The following is a 16766-nucleotide window of genomic DNA, read 5'->3' as shown; positions in this document are numbered from 1 at the left end:
TTTTGAGAGCCACCCCCCCCAAGCATTTGAAGCTAGGATGCTCTGCTAATTTGATGGGATTCAGTGAGCGGATGGCAGACAGAGTGTGAGTAAAGGGTGGTCTGCTGTGCATGTAGCTGCTAGTCAATACGAGTGTGGGTCATAAAGAGCAACAGATTGGTAGCTACGATCCACAGACGGCCGCGACAGCCGGGTTTGGTGCCGAGCAGCCAGTTGGTGAGAGAAAGAGCGACTGGGAAACAATGGGGACGGATATGACCACATAGCTGCTGCTGGCACCGGCGTCTGACGGGACGTGGACCGCAGCACAGTGGAGCTGCTGGTTGGGGACACCTGCCAAACTCCTCAAGAGGTCCAACGACAGAGGGGCCGGAAGATGGATGACCATCAGGCGCCACGCCGGCTCGACAGGAACCCACATATGGCAACTCAGAACCAAAACAGAGCATCAAACATGAACTTTCATGAAAACACATGGAGGGGACCATGTCACAAAAGCAAAAATACAAAAGGGAGGATATTCTCTATTCAGTTAATAATCCATAAATAAATCTATACATGGACGGGAAAAAAAGCAGCAAAAACCTGGAACCAAAGAAAACACAGAATGGAGGGAAATATGCCAAAGAGGAAAGCTGCAGTGAGGTTCTGCACGCATGTTTGTATTTGTGTGTGCGGATGGTGGCATGCTGGGACCAGATTACACGTTCACTGTCCCACAGCAGGAGGGGAAGGGAGATGGGTAGGACTGAGTGGTAAATGGCCCCAGCAGGGAGGCTGCATGGCTTGTTGACTTCTTCTCCACTGATGGAGTGCCGGACCATCAGCTGTGGAGTCCAGCGATTCACGAGTTGTTGTCTTCTTCAGCTAGGCTAATAATGCTGTTAAAACTCATAAAGACGACTTTGTGTTAATGTTATTGGTGTCTGCAGCCGTCCTGATAAAGTCTAAGGCTTTTTACTGGTTCTTGTTCTGGGGGGTAAACTCCGCCTTAAAAACCGAAAGGAGCTCCAGGGCCGACAAAAAACCTCCAGCAAACTAAAACCTTTGTGAATAGTGTGAGAACTCCAAAGCAGCAGAACAGAAACACTTACAGGGTGTTAGAATTGATTCCAAACACAGCCTTTAATCGATTTCATTGAGTAAGAATTCATTCTTTTATTTCAACCCCATCGCGCTTTTATTAAACTGTTGCTCAGTGGCTGCTTGTGGCATCGTTGGCAGCTACAGGTTAGTAAAACGGTTTATGCGGTCCAAGTGTTTCACATTATAAAGTGTTTTTTTTATTACTGAACTAAACATCCAATTCTAAGCAGAATTCTATTAAAAATGTAAATAATGGTGAAATAAAATGTTTTGGCCACATGCACCCATAAGCGGGTTGACCTGTGCTGCAGGTTTTTGTTGTCTGGTCCGTGGGGGGGCAGCTGCATCTTAAAGGGAGTGCAGGTGTGTCGTACTTCCTTTTAGGCTCGTACCATGGAAATGGAACGTACCATTCCACGTACTGTGATTCTAAGTCTTACAAGTGTTGTCTTATTGTTCATGTTTATACTGTTGTGTTTTTTTTATGTTGTAGCTGTGGGCTCCTCAGCCCAAGACAAATTTCCCTCACGGGACAATAAAGTATTTATTGATTGATTCTCCTGCGTGTGGTAAGTGTATCGTGGTGTATTCTTAAGGCAACGTACACACACAGGCATACTTGAACCCGCTTTTAGCATACAGTGTTCACACTGGACAGTGGTCACACGCTACCAGTGCATGTACCCAAGGTTGGATGACACATGGGGCCAAATCTCAAAGCGGTGCAAATCTGGGGAATTTTGCTCAAGCTTTTTTCTTTTACAGCCCTATTCCGATGTATGAAAGACTTGTTGTCGTATAATTTCATCTGGAAACAAACCGCAATTATTATTTATTTTCCATGATAAATGAATAAATAATAGATAAATTAATTTCCCTTACGTGGGATAAATAAAGTCATCTAATCTAATGATCAATTTTCAAACGGTTGGTACTTCCGGGAATTGAAAAGGACGCTACCTGACCTTACTGACCACATACAAATGAGATGTACGAGGTGTGATTTGTCAGTGCCCGTAGGCTGTCCACACAAACTACATCCTGACTGTCTATTTTCTAAATTTCTAACAGTAAGGAGCGTGCATGTTTTATGAGAAAGGCACTCCTTGTACAGTCCATAGGACTTGAGGGAGTTGAAAAAATGAAGAATCCATATGACACGCCTGCGTTGTACCAATTTCACCTTTACTTATTCTTAAATGTTGTACAAGCGCTCACTATGACCCGTCATCCGTCACCACTGGTTTACTGAGTGGTCTGCAACCTTGATTTGTCAAGATTTGACCAGTTTTCACCCCTAAAGGCAGCTGTAACTGAGGATTTAAACGGGAAAACGTTTCAACGTTCACATTTTTAGATCACAGTGAAAGTATCAAAACACCACTAAGTCATTACACTGTAGTCTTAGCAGGAATGTTGTTGCATAAGTGTCCCAGTGAGCCCAGAAAAGGCACTTCTGTGCGCTTCAGCTGCTGCAGGCGCGAACATAGACCTGTCTGCAGGATACCATTAATGAGACCAGCCAGATTGCAATGTTGCTAGCAGCCATTTGTTGAGTGTTTCCTGTGAGTTTATTAAACGGAGCCTCAAAGGGTTACAAGCAGCAGCTCTACTCACATGAGAATCTTGAAGAGAAGGAGCTGAAAACATTCGCGTAATGTGGCACAATGACAGGGATTTAATTAATAATGCATGGATATTAATTATCCCCAACACAAAGACAGTAAGTCAGGAACTGATGCCAATTTGTTTCCACAATTCTCATACAGGTGAGCTGTTGAGATGTCTCACAGGAAGGCTGCCCCACAGTTGCTATGGATTTAAGATCTGCACTAACCTTGGTGAAATGTTTTCCAGTTTGTGAATAAATAAGAATATAAACAACAAAATAAAATGTATTTTCTATATTATTTACTTTTAGTGATAGTTTTTACATCTATATTGCCAGTAAAATGATCCAAAATGACAAAAAAATTCGCAAAATTAAAGAGTTTATCTTTAGAGTGTTTCTCAGCTGAATGGCTGTAAAATTCCACCTTAATTTTTCATGCAAAGTAAAGGGAATTTACGAATTCACGTAAAGTCCCATCGACGAATGATGAATGGAAGAAACACTGACGAATATCACACATGACTCCAGGTAAATGCAGTAAATGCAAAGTAAATACAGAAGTACTTACTGTTGGTTGCATAACATACTGTTGATGAGGCATCCATGACGTACTCTGGACCTGGAGAGGAAAGGACATGTCGTCAAATTCCTGTGAAATGGATTTAACTTTAAAAAGTGATGATTGGACTAAAACACGAAAGGTTTTCAGAAGCAGTTATGCCAAACTACTAGAAAAGGAAGGCTGTACGGTGGTGCAGGGGTTAGCTCAGTCTCACTGTTCATTGGCTGGGGGACCTGAAACAGAACCCCAATGGGGGTCCTTTCTGTGTGGAGTTTGGGTTGGTTTTCTCCGGGGACTCCGCCCTCCTGCCACCGTCCAAAAACGGTGCTTCAAAGGTTGATTGATTACTCTAAATTGTCCCTGGGTGTGTGCATGGCTGTGTGATTGTGGCCCTGCGTCAGACTGGCGACCTGTCCCGCAGTACCCTGCCTTCGCCCATGAGTGGCTGGGATAGGCTCCGGCAGCTCCGTGTCCACGAAAGGGACAAAGAAGATGAATGAATTAGAAAAAAAAAGTGTGGAGGCAGAAAGCCCTCCTCCCGTTTTCTTCTTTTTGCCAAAATTCATTATGCATCAAGTCAAGAGTCGCAGCCTCCTTAGCAAAACAGAACATTATCACAGCTCAGAACTAACAAAAAACTATTTTAGTGTTAGAGACAGTGGGACATCCAAGGACATTCCAAATGAAAGAGGAGAAAGTCAGAGGCGCTGAAACGGTGACAGTGTCAATTATCAAGAAATTGGAGAGAAGCCTGATGAACAAACACAGCTCCCTGATATGCTGGAGGGGGGAATTAGACAGCTTGTGGTTGACAAACACACAGACCGGCCACAGATCCTGGTAAAACGATTAGATTAAACAAAGACAAACACGGAATAATCTGCTTTAAGAGCAATCAATCCTGTGAGCCAACACAAATGCGTGATTTGGATTCACACCTAAACAGGGAGGACATTCTATAAAGCGCAGCCAAGTCTGCGTGTTCATACCCAGCAGTGTTTGTTTTTTCCAGCTGAACGTTCTCTCTGGCTATCCCAGAATTTTTTTTCTACGATACGGCCTGACCATCATGTGGTTATTTTCCCTTCGCCAAGGGAGCAGCAGTCTTGTGTTTTCAGCGCAGTTTGTTCATTTGTTAGCAGGATTAGGCGCCAATGACCAGACTGGAGTTTTCTTAAAAGAAAAGCCTCCAATTCCTTTTGATGCCGATCTCAGGAGCTTTTCCCCAAACCTGTTCTAGAAAAACAAAGAGCCGATTTAAAGATTCAAAAACTTTTCTTTGAGATTTAAATACTGAAAACCGGATTACAAAAACTATGTAAAACTATCAAATGAATGAACTCAGTAGGGGTGGGGTTATATAAAATAGTATCTTCCCACTCCTTTTCAAGCAATAAATCAAAATCTACATGACTTTAGTTAATGATCACTATTTTCAATTAAGCATTTGTGACTTAAGGGTCTTTATTTTGTTTTATTTTCTATTTTTTTTTAATCTATGCATTTTATAATTTCTGTAATGAGTTTGACAAATCTATGTCAATTCTTTATTGCTTTTACTACAATGCTCAAAAGAAATCAATAAATCCAAAATCAAATCAAAAAAAAAAAAAAGGAAACTTCTTTAATGAAGCAACTCAGACTTTTGCCGTGATTATTAATAAAGTTATGAGTCATCTGCGGTTAACAGCGTTGACTTTATGCGAGAACTGGAACGAAATGGACACCGCTATGTTAGAGCCAGACATTGTCAGAAAGCATGCCGAAGTTTCTACGGCAACCACTCCATCCAATCAGGAATGGGCTTGTTGGAAGTCCACACTAGAGGATGACACAGGAGTGGATTTTCACTCCTGTCCTGTCCTACCACTACATAAAATTATTCAAGTATTTTTAATGATGGACATGCGGGCCAGAAGGCTCCGCCTACTTTTACTGAGGCATCTGATTGGTCAGTTTATAACTATGATAACTTGAACTACAGAAATATATCATAAAAAAGACGATTACCAAGAATTTGCTAAAATAAAAGGCAGAATGGTTATTCTGACCAATAGAATCAATTTTTGGAATGCCAGGGGGGAGGGGCCAGTTTCCATACTCAATCAGCAGTTGACAGACAGAAATGTAAATGCTATAAAATGAAATAAAAGTTAAACTTTCAAAATAAAATATATGAAATTTGACTTACAGTTTCAGTGAAAAAGTCTTGATTAACAAAAAGTGTTATGATTGAAAAAAAAGCTCATTTAAAGTTCACTAATTATAGGAAAAGTCTCATCTCCAAGTCCATTTAGCTTTATGAAGACTGAGGAGTGACATAAACTCACTGGTTTGCTGTTGTCATCCAGTTCAAAGAAAAACTGAGCCACAGTTTGGAGAAAAGACGGGTTAAAAACCGTTGATTGTAATTGCAGGGGCAGTGCAGGTGGTCTGCAAGCAGCGATGCATAGGGCAATAAATAAAAGGAAACGAGGTAATCGACAAAAAAAGAAAAACAAAAAAAAAGGAAACGTAGTCCACATATTTAACATACAAATGGTGTATAGAGAAGTAGTATTTATTCATTTATTCAAGCGCAAATGCAGGCAAAAAGCATTAAACAAAATTTTTGGCTTTTCCAAAATCGTCCAAAAAGGTTTAAAAACCAAAACAAAAAACCAGTTTTAAAGAAGAAGACTGACTCTTTCTGTGCACACCTCCATCAAAAGGCCACGCCCCCATATGTTTGCTATTCTGAGGTAAAATAGAAATGAGCGATGTGGTATGAAAACTTTATTTTCATCAGAATTCTAAAGAATAAACCAGCAAATATTTCATGTTTTGTGCAAGTTGGACAATTTCCCCTTAAGGAGTGACTTGCTTTTGTTAAATACCCCAGAGGTCACCGGCTTGACTGCACCATCTACCTATTTAAAAAGGTTCATTTTGGAAGCTAATAGGCTGCTGGTGGCTACCTTGATGAACTTTGTGGTAAATGTAATCATAGTAAAATAATAAAACAACAATAACAAGCAGTAATGCTTAAGTGTTTTCACAAAATTACATGAAACTGGAGCTAAAATTCCTAAATGTTCATGAACTGCCCTGATTGCTTTCCAAAAACAGCCCATCAGACAGTAAGTCAGAAAAGCTGGTCAGTCGGCCGCCCAGCCTCTCCATCTGCCAGTTGGAACTCCACTGAAGCAGTCACACGTGAAGCCAAACAGCCCGCCACTTAGCTGGTTAGTAAAGGCAGCCAGCTCTCCGTCCAACCAGCCAGCCACGGATTCAGACGGCCAGCGTCCATAACGCAAACCAGGCCGCCGCTCGCTCCTGAAGGCTTGGTTGTGGTTTGAACTGGCTCCTGTCATGTGGATCATCAAAGGTTCCAGGAAAGGAAGCCAGAGGCTGCTGGAGCTCACAGGGAGCCGGCTTAGAGGAACCCCAGAGAACAGCTGATGGTTTCGTACGGGTCATTTACCAATTTGATAGATCAACTCCATCAAAACCGCTGCTCAAAGCGCCGATCCCTGCTGAAGATGATGTTGTCATCATAAAAAGAAGTCTGCTACGTTGCATGTTGCTACATGCCTTTTCTTTTCCTGCATCTCTTTGTTCTCCAGCAGAAGATGAAGGACTCACCTTCCCGCCGCAACTGGCTGAAGGGCAATATCACAGGAAGCGGCGGCGGAGCTGCCCGATATTGAAACTGTGAGGATTAATATTCCTCAAAAGCCTGGCCATTGTTTTTGATAAATCAATTTGGGAAGCCTTCCGAGAGCGGATTAGAGACGTGCCCTGGCCCACTTTCCTCCCCTCTCTTTTCCCCACACCGCAGGTACAGGACCTGGGTTTTAATCAGGCGTGCCTCAAAGATGGGCGCAGCAACCTTCAGCGGCGCCGCTCCCCTGCCACCCACCTGAGCCTTCGTGGCCGCTGCCAGCTGAGCAATCCTTCCTCCTCGCCCAGCTTCCCCGTTCCCTCCATCTGTCTCCTACTGTTTTCCCAGCGATCCTTCATCTCTTTCCTTTTCCTCACTGTCCTTGTCAGTCTGTCTGTGTGCAGCAAACCGAGTCGGAGGTAAACAATTGGATTGGAGCGGGAGAGCCTCTTGATGTTTCCATTCAGCAAAGGCTGTCGTGTGAAATGTGCAGTGACAGAAAGGTTGACGCTGCCGACATATCAAAGAGCCAATTTCCACGTTCCTGTTGTGTTTGGATGCGTTACTTCACAGATCACAGCTGTGAGGAACGTGGAAAAATTTACCCTGGAATGAAAGAGCTTCCACCGAAAATACAGAAAAGAAAATGGAGGCGCAAAAATAAAAAGAAAGGAGAAAGATTTGAAGCTCAAAAAGATCAGAAATCCGTAAGAGAGTCAACTATTAGTTTTTCTTTCCAGAAACTTTGATGGCTGACGGTGACTTTTTCTCCCCTTGCTGCCAGCCTTTTCTTTTTCTTTTTTTTAAATCTTGTTTTTGTGGGTTTTAATGACGCCTGTTGTGTTTGCCACCCACAAAACAGATGTCATCGAGCACAGCTGGAGAAACAACGAGGGAGTGGAGAGGACCTCACGCTGCTCTGCAGCCGGCGCCGTCTCTCGCCTCCTGCGACAGAGAGAAAACGTCTGCAACGGTAAACTCTGGCCCACCTGATATGTGGAGACGGGGGAAGCAGCGATGAAGGGCGTGATGGACGTCTGTGCTATCATGCGGTTGGTGGCGAGACTGTAAGGCGAAGAGTAGAAACTGAAAGGACAGAAAAACAAAAGCAAGTCAGATTTTTAAACCCGATAAAGAGAACGCTGTTTTGGATGTATTAATCATTTTTAACCTGAATTTCAGAGCCACTGCAATGAAAGTTGTGTTTTTAACATGTTCCAGTAGCATTTTTCTGATGATGGAGGACATAGATGAAGAAAATTGAACTTAAAACTGCATTTCCTGAGTATTTCTTTGTTCAAATCTTTGTGAATCAAGAGCAAATGTCTGAAAAAGTTCATATTTGTGGCATAGCAAATCTGCTAGGTGGAGCTGAGAGGTATTTAGATGCATCCACCTACAGACAAATAGATCCATGAACGTCTTTGTTTTCCTCATCTGAGCTGGAATCTGGATCCAAACAGCTCTGATATTGCTCGCCATTTTTGGTGCACCACTAATGTTAGGTTTATGGTCATATAGTCATAAGGGACTGTAAGCTAGCGGGAGAGCGGAGTAGCTCCAGTCCCACCCACAGCTCAGAGGCAAATTTCTCATTCTAAAGCTGCGTTCGCACAGAACTTGATTCTCTTTCGATGCGCATCAAATTCGCTGCTCGAGACTTGTTTAAAAATGTCTTCGTAAACTTGACGCTGCCGCCACACATGGGAGGAAAAGCTGCCTAAAGTTTTTAGCCTTATTGTATAAGGAAGCATCGACTGTCTCCATGTCTGGGTTCATGAGATCATCCAGAGACTCTCCATTCACCAGCAGGAGCTGGGTCAGATTGACGGCGCTTTTAGCGGTACTTCTGTCTCTCTGTGACCCAATTTGACGACTTGCTGTCCCTCATTAGTCCGAGGAGGGAACAAAATAAAAAAAAAATTAAATTAGAGGATCTTTTTCTTGTTGTCTTGATGGAAAAATATCACAAAGTTCAGGACGAGAAGGATCTGACCATGTTGGTCCTCGGCCACGTGTTCAGATTCAGAATCTCTGATTGCATCTGTACATTGATTTAAACTGGAAACTGGACGCCTTCGACATGCAGATTGTGTTGTGATTGTATCTTTATAAACTCCTGCCGCTCTGCAGAAACTAGGAAACGACAAAGGGTTCTGGATTTTGGCAAAAACAATGGCATCATCAACATTAAAAGATCAGTGGGAACGCCTTAAAATAAATGAAAAGATGATCAGACTGGGACTTTAACATAGATGGTTGAACAGTAATGTTTTTTTCTGAATATTTTTTATCACAACAGCACTCAGGCTGCATGGACCCCCCCCCCCCCCACGGTTCGGCAGTTTAAAGTGCTTTCATGTTTGAAATGTTTTTTCTTTAAAGAGCAGAGATCAAGTGACTTTAGAGTCACTTGACTGTGACAGTCAGAACTCTTTGGTCTGGAAAAGCTTTAGGTTTTAGAGAGAGATAAGGCTCCTTCACAAATGTGCAAATTAGACGTTTCAGAGTCTCTTAGGAAAAAAGTCTCACTTCCTCCTGGTGAGCTGATGTCTGATGCAACGCTTGACACTTTTACAAATTATGTCCGTGGGATTTTTGAACTTAAGTTTGACAAAAACGTTGGTAAAAAGCCTGTTGTGATAATAAACTGCTTGAACTTTTTTACGTTTTTCCCACAGAATATAGATTAAAAATGTGTTTATTTCTGGTTATTTAAATGTGAAGACTCATTTATCCCAAATCTCAATAGCAGTTTATAGAGAAAGGGTCTAACAGAAGCAGTGAAACATCTTTTTTCTTTAAATTCACGTTTCCTTTCTTGCTTGCTTTACCCCCCTTCACCTTTAAATCTCAGAGTATTTCAGGAAGCGGCCTGCGTGCACCGCGGCATGTCTTTACCGGTGAAAAATGTCCTCCCCAGCCGGGTTATTGGTTCTCAAAAACATCTCAGGATTACTATTTGCAGATTTGTAGCAATGCAGGCGCTAACATGGCAGGCCGTGTGGAGAGTGATGCTGTTAATCCTGGCGGTTGGTTGAAAATGACTGAGCCACTGGGGAGTAAGTGGTTTAGGAAGTGGGAGTGAGGAGTTTCCTGTGAATGACTAAGAGGTGGGGGGTTGGGTGTGAGGGGGGGGGGGGGGGGGGGGCAGCTTTCGCCTTCCTGTCTCAGAAGAGTTGTAAAAAATGGGAGCACATTGCTGGGTCGTTTATTTCCACAGGACCATTAAATCATGACATGAAGAGACACGCCAAAAAAAACCAAACGCACACACAACAAGGTCACCCCCCCCCCCCCCCCCCCCCCCTTAGGTCCACATTTCTTATCCAGCCCCTCCAATAAAAGCCGATACTCAGAGTCCATATGGATTTCCTTAATCAAACAGTAACAAAGCGCAGACACTACATTAATCTTTATGTATGACAGTGGTATTGACTTAGGTCCTATGAGCCAAGAGGTGAGTATATTAGTTGGTGCCAAGGATAAATTGACCATCAAGCTCTTACCCATTCTGCATCGCAGCAGGATCGTATGTTAACGCCATGCCAGTCTGAAAGAGAGAAGCAGGAAAAACAAAGGATTACTTCAGAAATCAGGGAGGGGTTTTATAAAGAGCACATCTAACATCCCAGACTATCAGACACTGAAAGACAGCTTTTCCTGATCAAATCAAACACACAGTGTGATCTCTTCTCTCCAAGCATCTTTCCAGACTTTGTCAGCAATCTCAACAATAAGTTGTTGAATTTGCTAATGGAATCCTCTCATTTCTTACCTACAGACGGCCTGTACTCACCTGTAAGGGCATTTGTGACTAAAGCCTGTATCACATAGCAACCGTGTACAGTGCAGGCCAAAAGTTTGGACACACCTTCTCATTCAACTGAATGGGAAGCTGTGTCCAAACTTTTGTTCTGTACTGTACATTTTATTATGGCTTGGATGAAAATTGTTCATACGTGAATATATTTGAAAAAAGTGAGAGAACTTGGAGTCTTTAAATAAAAATTTCACATATGTATCGCGAATGAACCACGTTAAAATCACGGAAGAAGAACGAATAAACCACGCAAAGAACACGTAAGCCAACGTAGAACATGAACCGTGTGTGTTTATTGCGCTATTTATATGCACTTTATTAAGGATTTGTGCGTCAATTGTGTAATTTTAACATGATATAAAAGTTATACATCGATGGTACATTCATGAAAAGTCACAGATTTGCGTGCAGTGGAGGTGAGGCATGGACTTACGCAATTTCTAACAACTAGAGTGTAACATAAGGACACCTGACGACAGCATCACCTGTACGATACCATCAATACACGCTTGACAATGGTTCGTTCCATTTTCATGAATTCCCTTGAGGTTGCTGTGTAAGCTTAAAGGGAACTGCAAGGCGCTCCTCCCCGTGAGAGGCAGCCGCTCCTCTTCACGACCCTCCCCGGACCCGGACAACCCAAAATCCGGCACAACCCCTACGGGTCAACCCTCGTACCGGTACATGTGACTGAGGCATTAGAGGGAAAGGAATATCCATCGGATCCATCTGAATTTGTTTTTCAGGGATATGCTTTGTGTGTGCGTGTGTGTGTGTGTGCACGTGTGCGAGAGGCCCTCCTGGAGTCCAGCAGAGAAACCTGCACACAGCAATCCTTCATCTGCATTTCTGAAGGTCCTCTCCCGGAGGAGAACTAATCCGATTTCTTTTAACAGGAGGCTGCTGAGGACGGCAGATTTCATCAGAACACACACAAGCGTGCGCACACACACACTCACTTTGGTCCACATTCTTCTCCTTTATCAACATCATGTGTTTTTCCTGCTTTATCCCTCTGTCACCTGGTCTCCTAATAAACCTCCTCCCATCTTTCTGGATCTGCTTTCCTGCAGAGGACTTACCTGTACAGCTAAGGGCACAGGGGCTGGGAGCAGCAGGGGATCAGTGAGCCCCTCAACAGAGAGCTAAAGCACAAAACTGCGCCCTTTGTAATGATAAACAGAGACTTGCTGAGGCTTTCCTTTTCTTTATGATAGATGTGTTTGGATCTCCTTTTCCTGCTCAAGGAAGGCTTTTAAACGTATTTGTCTGTGCAGCTGCAGCTGCTGAGAGCAGAAGCCAGCTTTAGTTCCCGTGATTTTCAGTGATTTTCTGCTTCAGGCGTGGGGTTTCCTGAGGAGCATCTCCTTTTGTAGCTCCACACAGGCTCACTTTACTAATGTAAGCCCAAGAGAGCCGCTCGGTTTAGTGCATGTTGGCACGTGTGGCCATGGCAGAGCAGTCATGGCCAGCTGCTTGGCGAGGCTGATGATTCCCTGACGTTCTGCCCTTATATGTGCTGATGAAGTCCACAGCAGATAAGCTCCAGAGCGAGGGACCTCATACTGCCAATGACTGATTACCGATGCAGGCCACTTTTGGCTCCATCACAAAGAAAGGAAAAGATGAGCCAATTGTGTCTATGGGCCTTTTCGAAGGCAGGAACAAACCTGCTTTAAACTCAAAAGCAAAGCATGGTCTCCACCTAATTTCAAGAGGTGGTGTAAAAGCCTGTATCCACCCGGAAGGGCAGTTGTGACCAATGCTTTAAGGCCACACTGAGAAATGAGAAAAAAATCTATTTTTCCACAAAAGAAATACTCAAAAACTTAAAGAATGCAACAAACTGTCCTCAAACTGTTTCTATACTGTCTCCAAATTGTTTTTAGACTGTTTCCCAAAACTGTCTCCAAACTTTCTCCCAAAGACTAAACTGTCTTTGAACTTTCCCCAAACTGTCTCTAAACTGTCACCAAATTGTTTCTAGACTGTTTCTCAAAACTGTCTCTAAAATGTCCTTCAAACTGTTTCTAAACTGTCTCCCAAAGCGGTCTCTAAGGGTGTATTCAGACTGGAAAGATCCACTGGTCCGGATCGAGTCCTGAACCTTGTGTTTGGTCTGTAATCAGACTGATGTCTAGGGGACTTTCCTGTTCCGGAATAAAGCTTGTAAACTAAACAATGTGACTAAAGATCTCTTTACTCATTGGTCAGGATTTACGATGGCCGAGCAAAGCAATTTGAGGTAGAAATTATTGAAGTCCTGCGCTTTTACTTCCTTCAAACTTGATATTTTGCTGACCAATATTGAACGTCTGGATCTAAGTCAGGCTCAACACTGCAGGGTCGTTACTGCCAAGAACACCTCTGAGAAGGTACACAGATAAGTGTGTTTGACATACAGTTGGGAAAACTATGAGAAGCAATGTGTGTCAGTTTAAATATTGTTTTGATGTGCCTGCATTCATCTCATCACATTTCAATGAGTTTCTGTGTCTCATCAGTGTGGTGTTATGGCATTGGTTTAAGAGAATTCTGTTAAGGAACTACTAAGTAGCTCTTAGGATGACGTCACAGCAGCACTGAGCGCGTGCCGCGTACCAGGACACATAAAAGCACGTCAGAAGCATTTTCAGCTGTGTTAAAATGACCTTTGGACTATTTTTTCTGTTTGATAAAATGACAATCGTTGCCTTTACAATTCTGTGCAACTCATCTGTTGCTACATTCCTGTTGTTGTTCTGCTCCAAAGACTGAGGAATCTCAGAGCGAACCGAGACTCATTCCGATTGGAAACGAATCGAGACCACCTCCGAAGATGGGTCAGAGAGCTGTTTCTGGTCCCAGACCAGGGTTCGCTCGGATGTATTCAAGCGCAAAGTATGTCCTGGAATACCGGGAAAAATGAACTTTGGCTCACTTTAAATGAACCAAATATGTCCAGTCTGAATACACCCTAAATTGTCTTCAAACGGTCTCTTAACTGTTTCTAAACTGTCTCCAAACTGTCACTTTCTGAATGGAGCTTGTGGGACTCATAATGCTGTCAAAAAAGGATGAAGCACTTCTTGAATCAGTCAAGTTGAACAGCCGGACAGCGAGTCTTCATTTTCAAACGTCATCAGTTTCACCTCCTCCCCTAAATGTCGTAATAGCTTTGATGTACGCATCACAGAAACGCCCCTCAGAACGTCACATCCCTAGTTGACACGGACGTTGAGCGGGTGCGCACACCCAGCACTAGCACCGACCCCTGACTAAGAGTGTGTTTATGTGAAACTTCTACACTTAACTAAACTGTAAAAACGCTGTTTTCTCACTTTAAACATTGTTTGCTACTTTTGCATCTCAACAGAACTTAGAAATGAATCCACACATACGCCCCTCCCTGTGTTTTCGCTTTGCTTCCTCCTGTTCTTCTGCCTTGAAGCCTCACAGATGTCAGGTTTTCACACTGAGTGGAAAGCTGGATATTTTTTCTCATCTACACTCATTCCCCACAGTAAGTGTCTAAGATGTGGGACTCTAAAAGATTTTTTTCTGCTGAAAGAATGAGAGAGTAAAAAAAAAAAATGGGGGAGGGCTCCGTTGGCCACCGCATGTATACGCGACACAAAAAAATGCAGGGACGAACATGTTTATCAGCATGAAACAACAAGGGATCAGCGCTTCGCAGACTTCCAGTGTGGGTAGTTTACAAGAAAATCTGTCACACATTTCTCACTCCTCACCACTGGGCACCTCGCGGCACTCAGGCCCTTGCAACTCCTGACTGATCATGCAATGTGTTCCCTTCTCTGTTCCTGAGCCTTGGTGAGTCACTCGTTCCTTCTCTCCCCATATGTTGCCGTGGGATCTGGGAGGACTTCAAACACGGCGAAGAAGACACATGGAGACAGAGTGAAAGAGAAAGAGGCTGAGAGAGGGAAGAAAGCACTTAGAGAAAGAACAAGGGGCCGAGCGAGAGATGCGGGGACAGGCGGATATTAATGCATGGTGTGGGCTGCTGCTTCCCTTCGTTTGCAGCCCTTATAAACATGCTAACATGCAAGGCCTGTGTCAAATATCACATGTCTATTATTGATCACTGACAGTAGAGATGCACAGCTGCATTCATGCATGGTGTTTACAGTACGAGCATTATCAGATCAGTTATCTCTGAAGGGGTAAGATCCATGCAGTAGAATCTGTACATCCGAACAAAGCCTTAGCCATATGCATCCATACGTGGGGGTTGACCCGTACGGGTGCTGTGGGTTTTGGGTTATCTGGGTCCGTGGAGGGTCGTAGAGGGGAGCCGCTACATCTCAAGGTGAGTGAAGGTGTGTCTTTCGGTTCCCTTGAGGAATCACCTCAACGACCACCTCAACGGACGTCATGAAAATGGAACGTACCATTGTTGTGCGTTTGGTGAGTGTTTTGTCAAGTATTTGTATGGTAATGTTAGTAGTATGCACTTATGACTTGCAGGTGATGCTGTCGTGACTATGCTCTTACGTCACACTCTAGTCGATAGTAAAAATCTGTACAGAAAGGCCTGCGTCGCATCTACAACTAAGTGTAGTATAAGTGTTCATGTATGAACTGTTGGTCACAGTATGCTCGTAGAAAAAATAATTCACCTTACAGGTTCACCGAGCAGTCTATGACCTTGATATCGTGTGTGGGCCACCTGTTTGCCCTTTTTTTTAAACCCCTGATATCCCACAACCAACTGTGAGGGCAGTTGTGACTAAAGCTACGTTCACATCGGCCTCTGCATTGCGCGTTCAAGCCGCTAAAAGGTCTATGTAAACGTGCGTATATGCACATTTCGGGACTCTGCGTTCAAAACTCGTGTTCAAAACCCGTTATGCACGTTTTTAAGACCAACATACTGCCCTTGACCGTTTAAAAGTTAAACCAGTTGGATTTGGACTCGGATTTGGTAGGGAACGATTGGGCAGTGTTCTTTTTAATTCACGTAGTGTGTGTACGTAGTTTAAGACCTAAAGTTTATTATTATTATTATTTTCAATTTACTTTTATTTATCCCACGCTGGGGAAATTGTTCTCCGCGTTTTGAACCCATCCCCTGGGGGCAGCGGTGAGCTGCAGACTGGCCGCGCTCGGGGGGCAACAGCTGGCTGGGGAGAGCGGGGATCGATCCGCCAACCCTTCGGTTGTTGGACGACCTGCTCTACCGCCTGAGCTAAACTGCCGCCCCATTTTTCATTTTAGACTAAAATGAAAAAAAAAAATCTAAATTTTTTCATTTTAGACTAAAATGAAAAGTGTGGAGCGAAAAAAGATTTATTTTTTATTTTTCTACCTTGACAACATAAACATTCATATATTTTTATGCCAACAAACATTTAATAGGTCAGTGAGTTTCCAAAGCTCCATAGAGTTCAGGGATTCCGTTAAAATCTTCAATGTTCTGCATCTTATGAAAAAATACTTTGACAAGAACATTTGTGAAGAATCCACACGGAAAAACGAATGAATCTTCCTCAACAATTTAAGGTCGAATAAGCGAATGCATTGAAATTTCAGAAGCTTTCCTTTCCCAGCTGGAGACTTTTATGGAAATCAGTTTGGGATCTAACATCACCTTAACCGTCAGCCTGACAGCAATAAAGATACAATTAAAACTAATTCAAGCTGATAAAAGATGTGAAACTCACAGCCTGGCATCACCATGCATCTCTGGTGATTCAGTTACAGCATTAAGCAAAGGTGAGAGAGACCCCAGGAAGTGCTGAGCACACACATTTGAAAGCATTAGGATCTGGGCCACATATGGTCACATTCATTTAGCAGGTTATGCAAAGTTGTGTGGGCTACACTGAAGGATTACACACCATGTGCCTCCTGCATGTGGGGTCCAGTGTTGCATCTGGTGTTTCCTACACCATGTAGGGCATGTTATTAATCAGCTGTTTGCTTAATGCTGATGGGCAACCACACAGGTAAAAATAAGGCGCCTGAAGGTGCTTCTAACAGCTGGCCAGAACAGGTCATTTGATGTATTTCTGCAAAATAAGGTTCCTGCAATGTA

The 16766-nt window shown here is 43.2% G+C and overlaps 1 protein-coding gene across 5 annotated transcripts in view; it reads right to left on the bottom strand.

Annotated features, from left to right (window-relative positions):
* The window catches only part of rbms3 (RNA binding motif, single stranded interacting protein), a 365348-nt gene that overhangs the window by 32879 nt on the left and 315703 nt on the right, over nucleotides 1-16766 (bottom strand). For all 5 annotated transcript variants that reach the window (XM_011480740.4, XM_011480741.4, XM_023959618.2 and 2 more), the window contains 3 exons: nucleotides 10413-10456; nucleotides 7893-7989; nucleotides 3267-3317 (listed from right to left, as the gene is read on the bottom strand). In XM_011480740.4, coding sequence (XP_011479042.1) covers nucleotides 3267-3317; nucleotides 7893-7989; nucleotides 10413-10456 — 192 coding nt within the window. The remainder of the gene's footprint in view (nucleotides 1-3266; nucleotides 3318-7892; nucleotides 7990-10412; nucleotides 10457-16766) is intronic.

Source organism: Oryzias latipes, chromosome 11 (assembly GCF_053564925.1).
Source record: "Oryzias latipes strain Hd-rR chromosome 11, Olatipes_Hd-rR_3.1".
NCBI classification, from domain to species: Eukaryota; Metazoa; Chordata; class Actinopteri; order Beloniformes; family Adrianichthyidae; genus Oryzias; species Oryzias latipes.
This window is presented reverse-complemented; position numbering and strand designations above follow the sequence as displayed.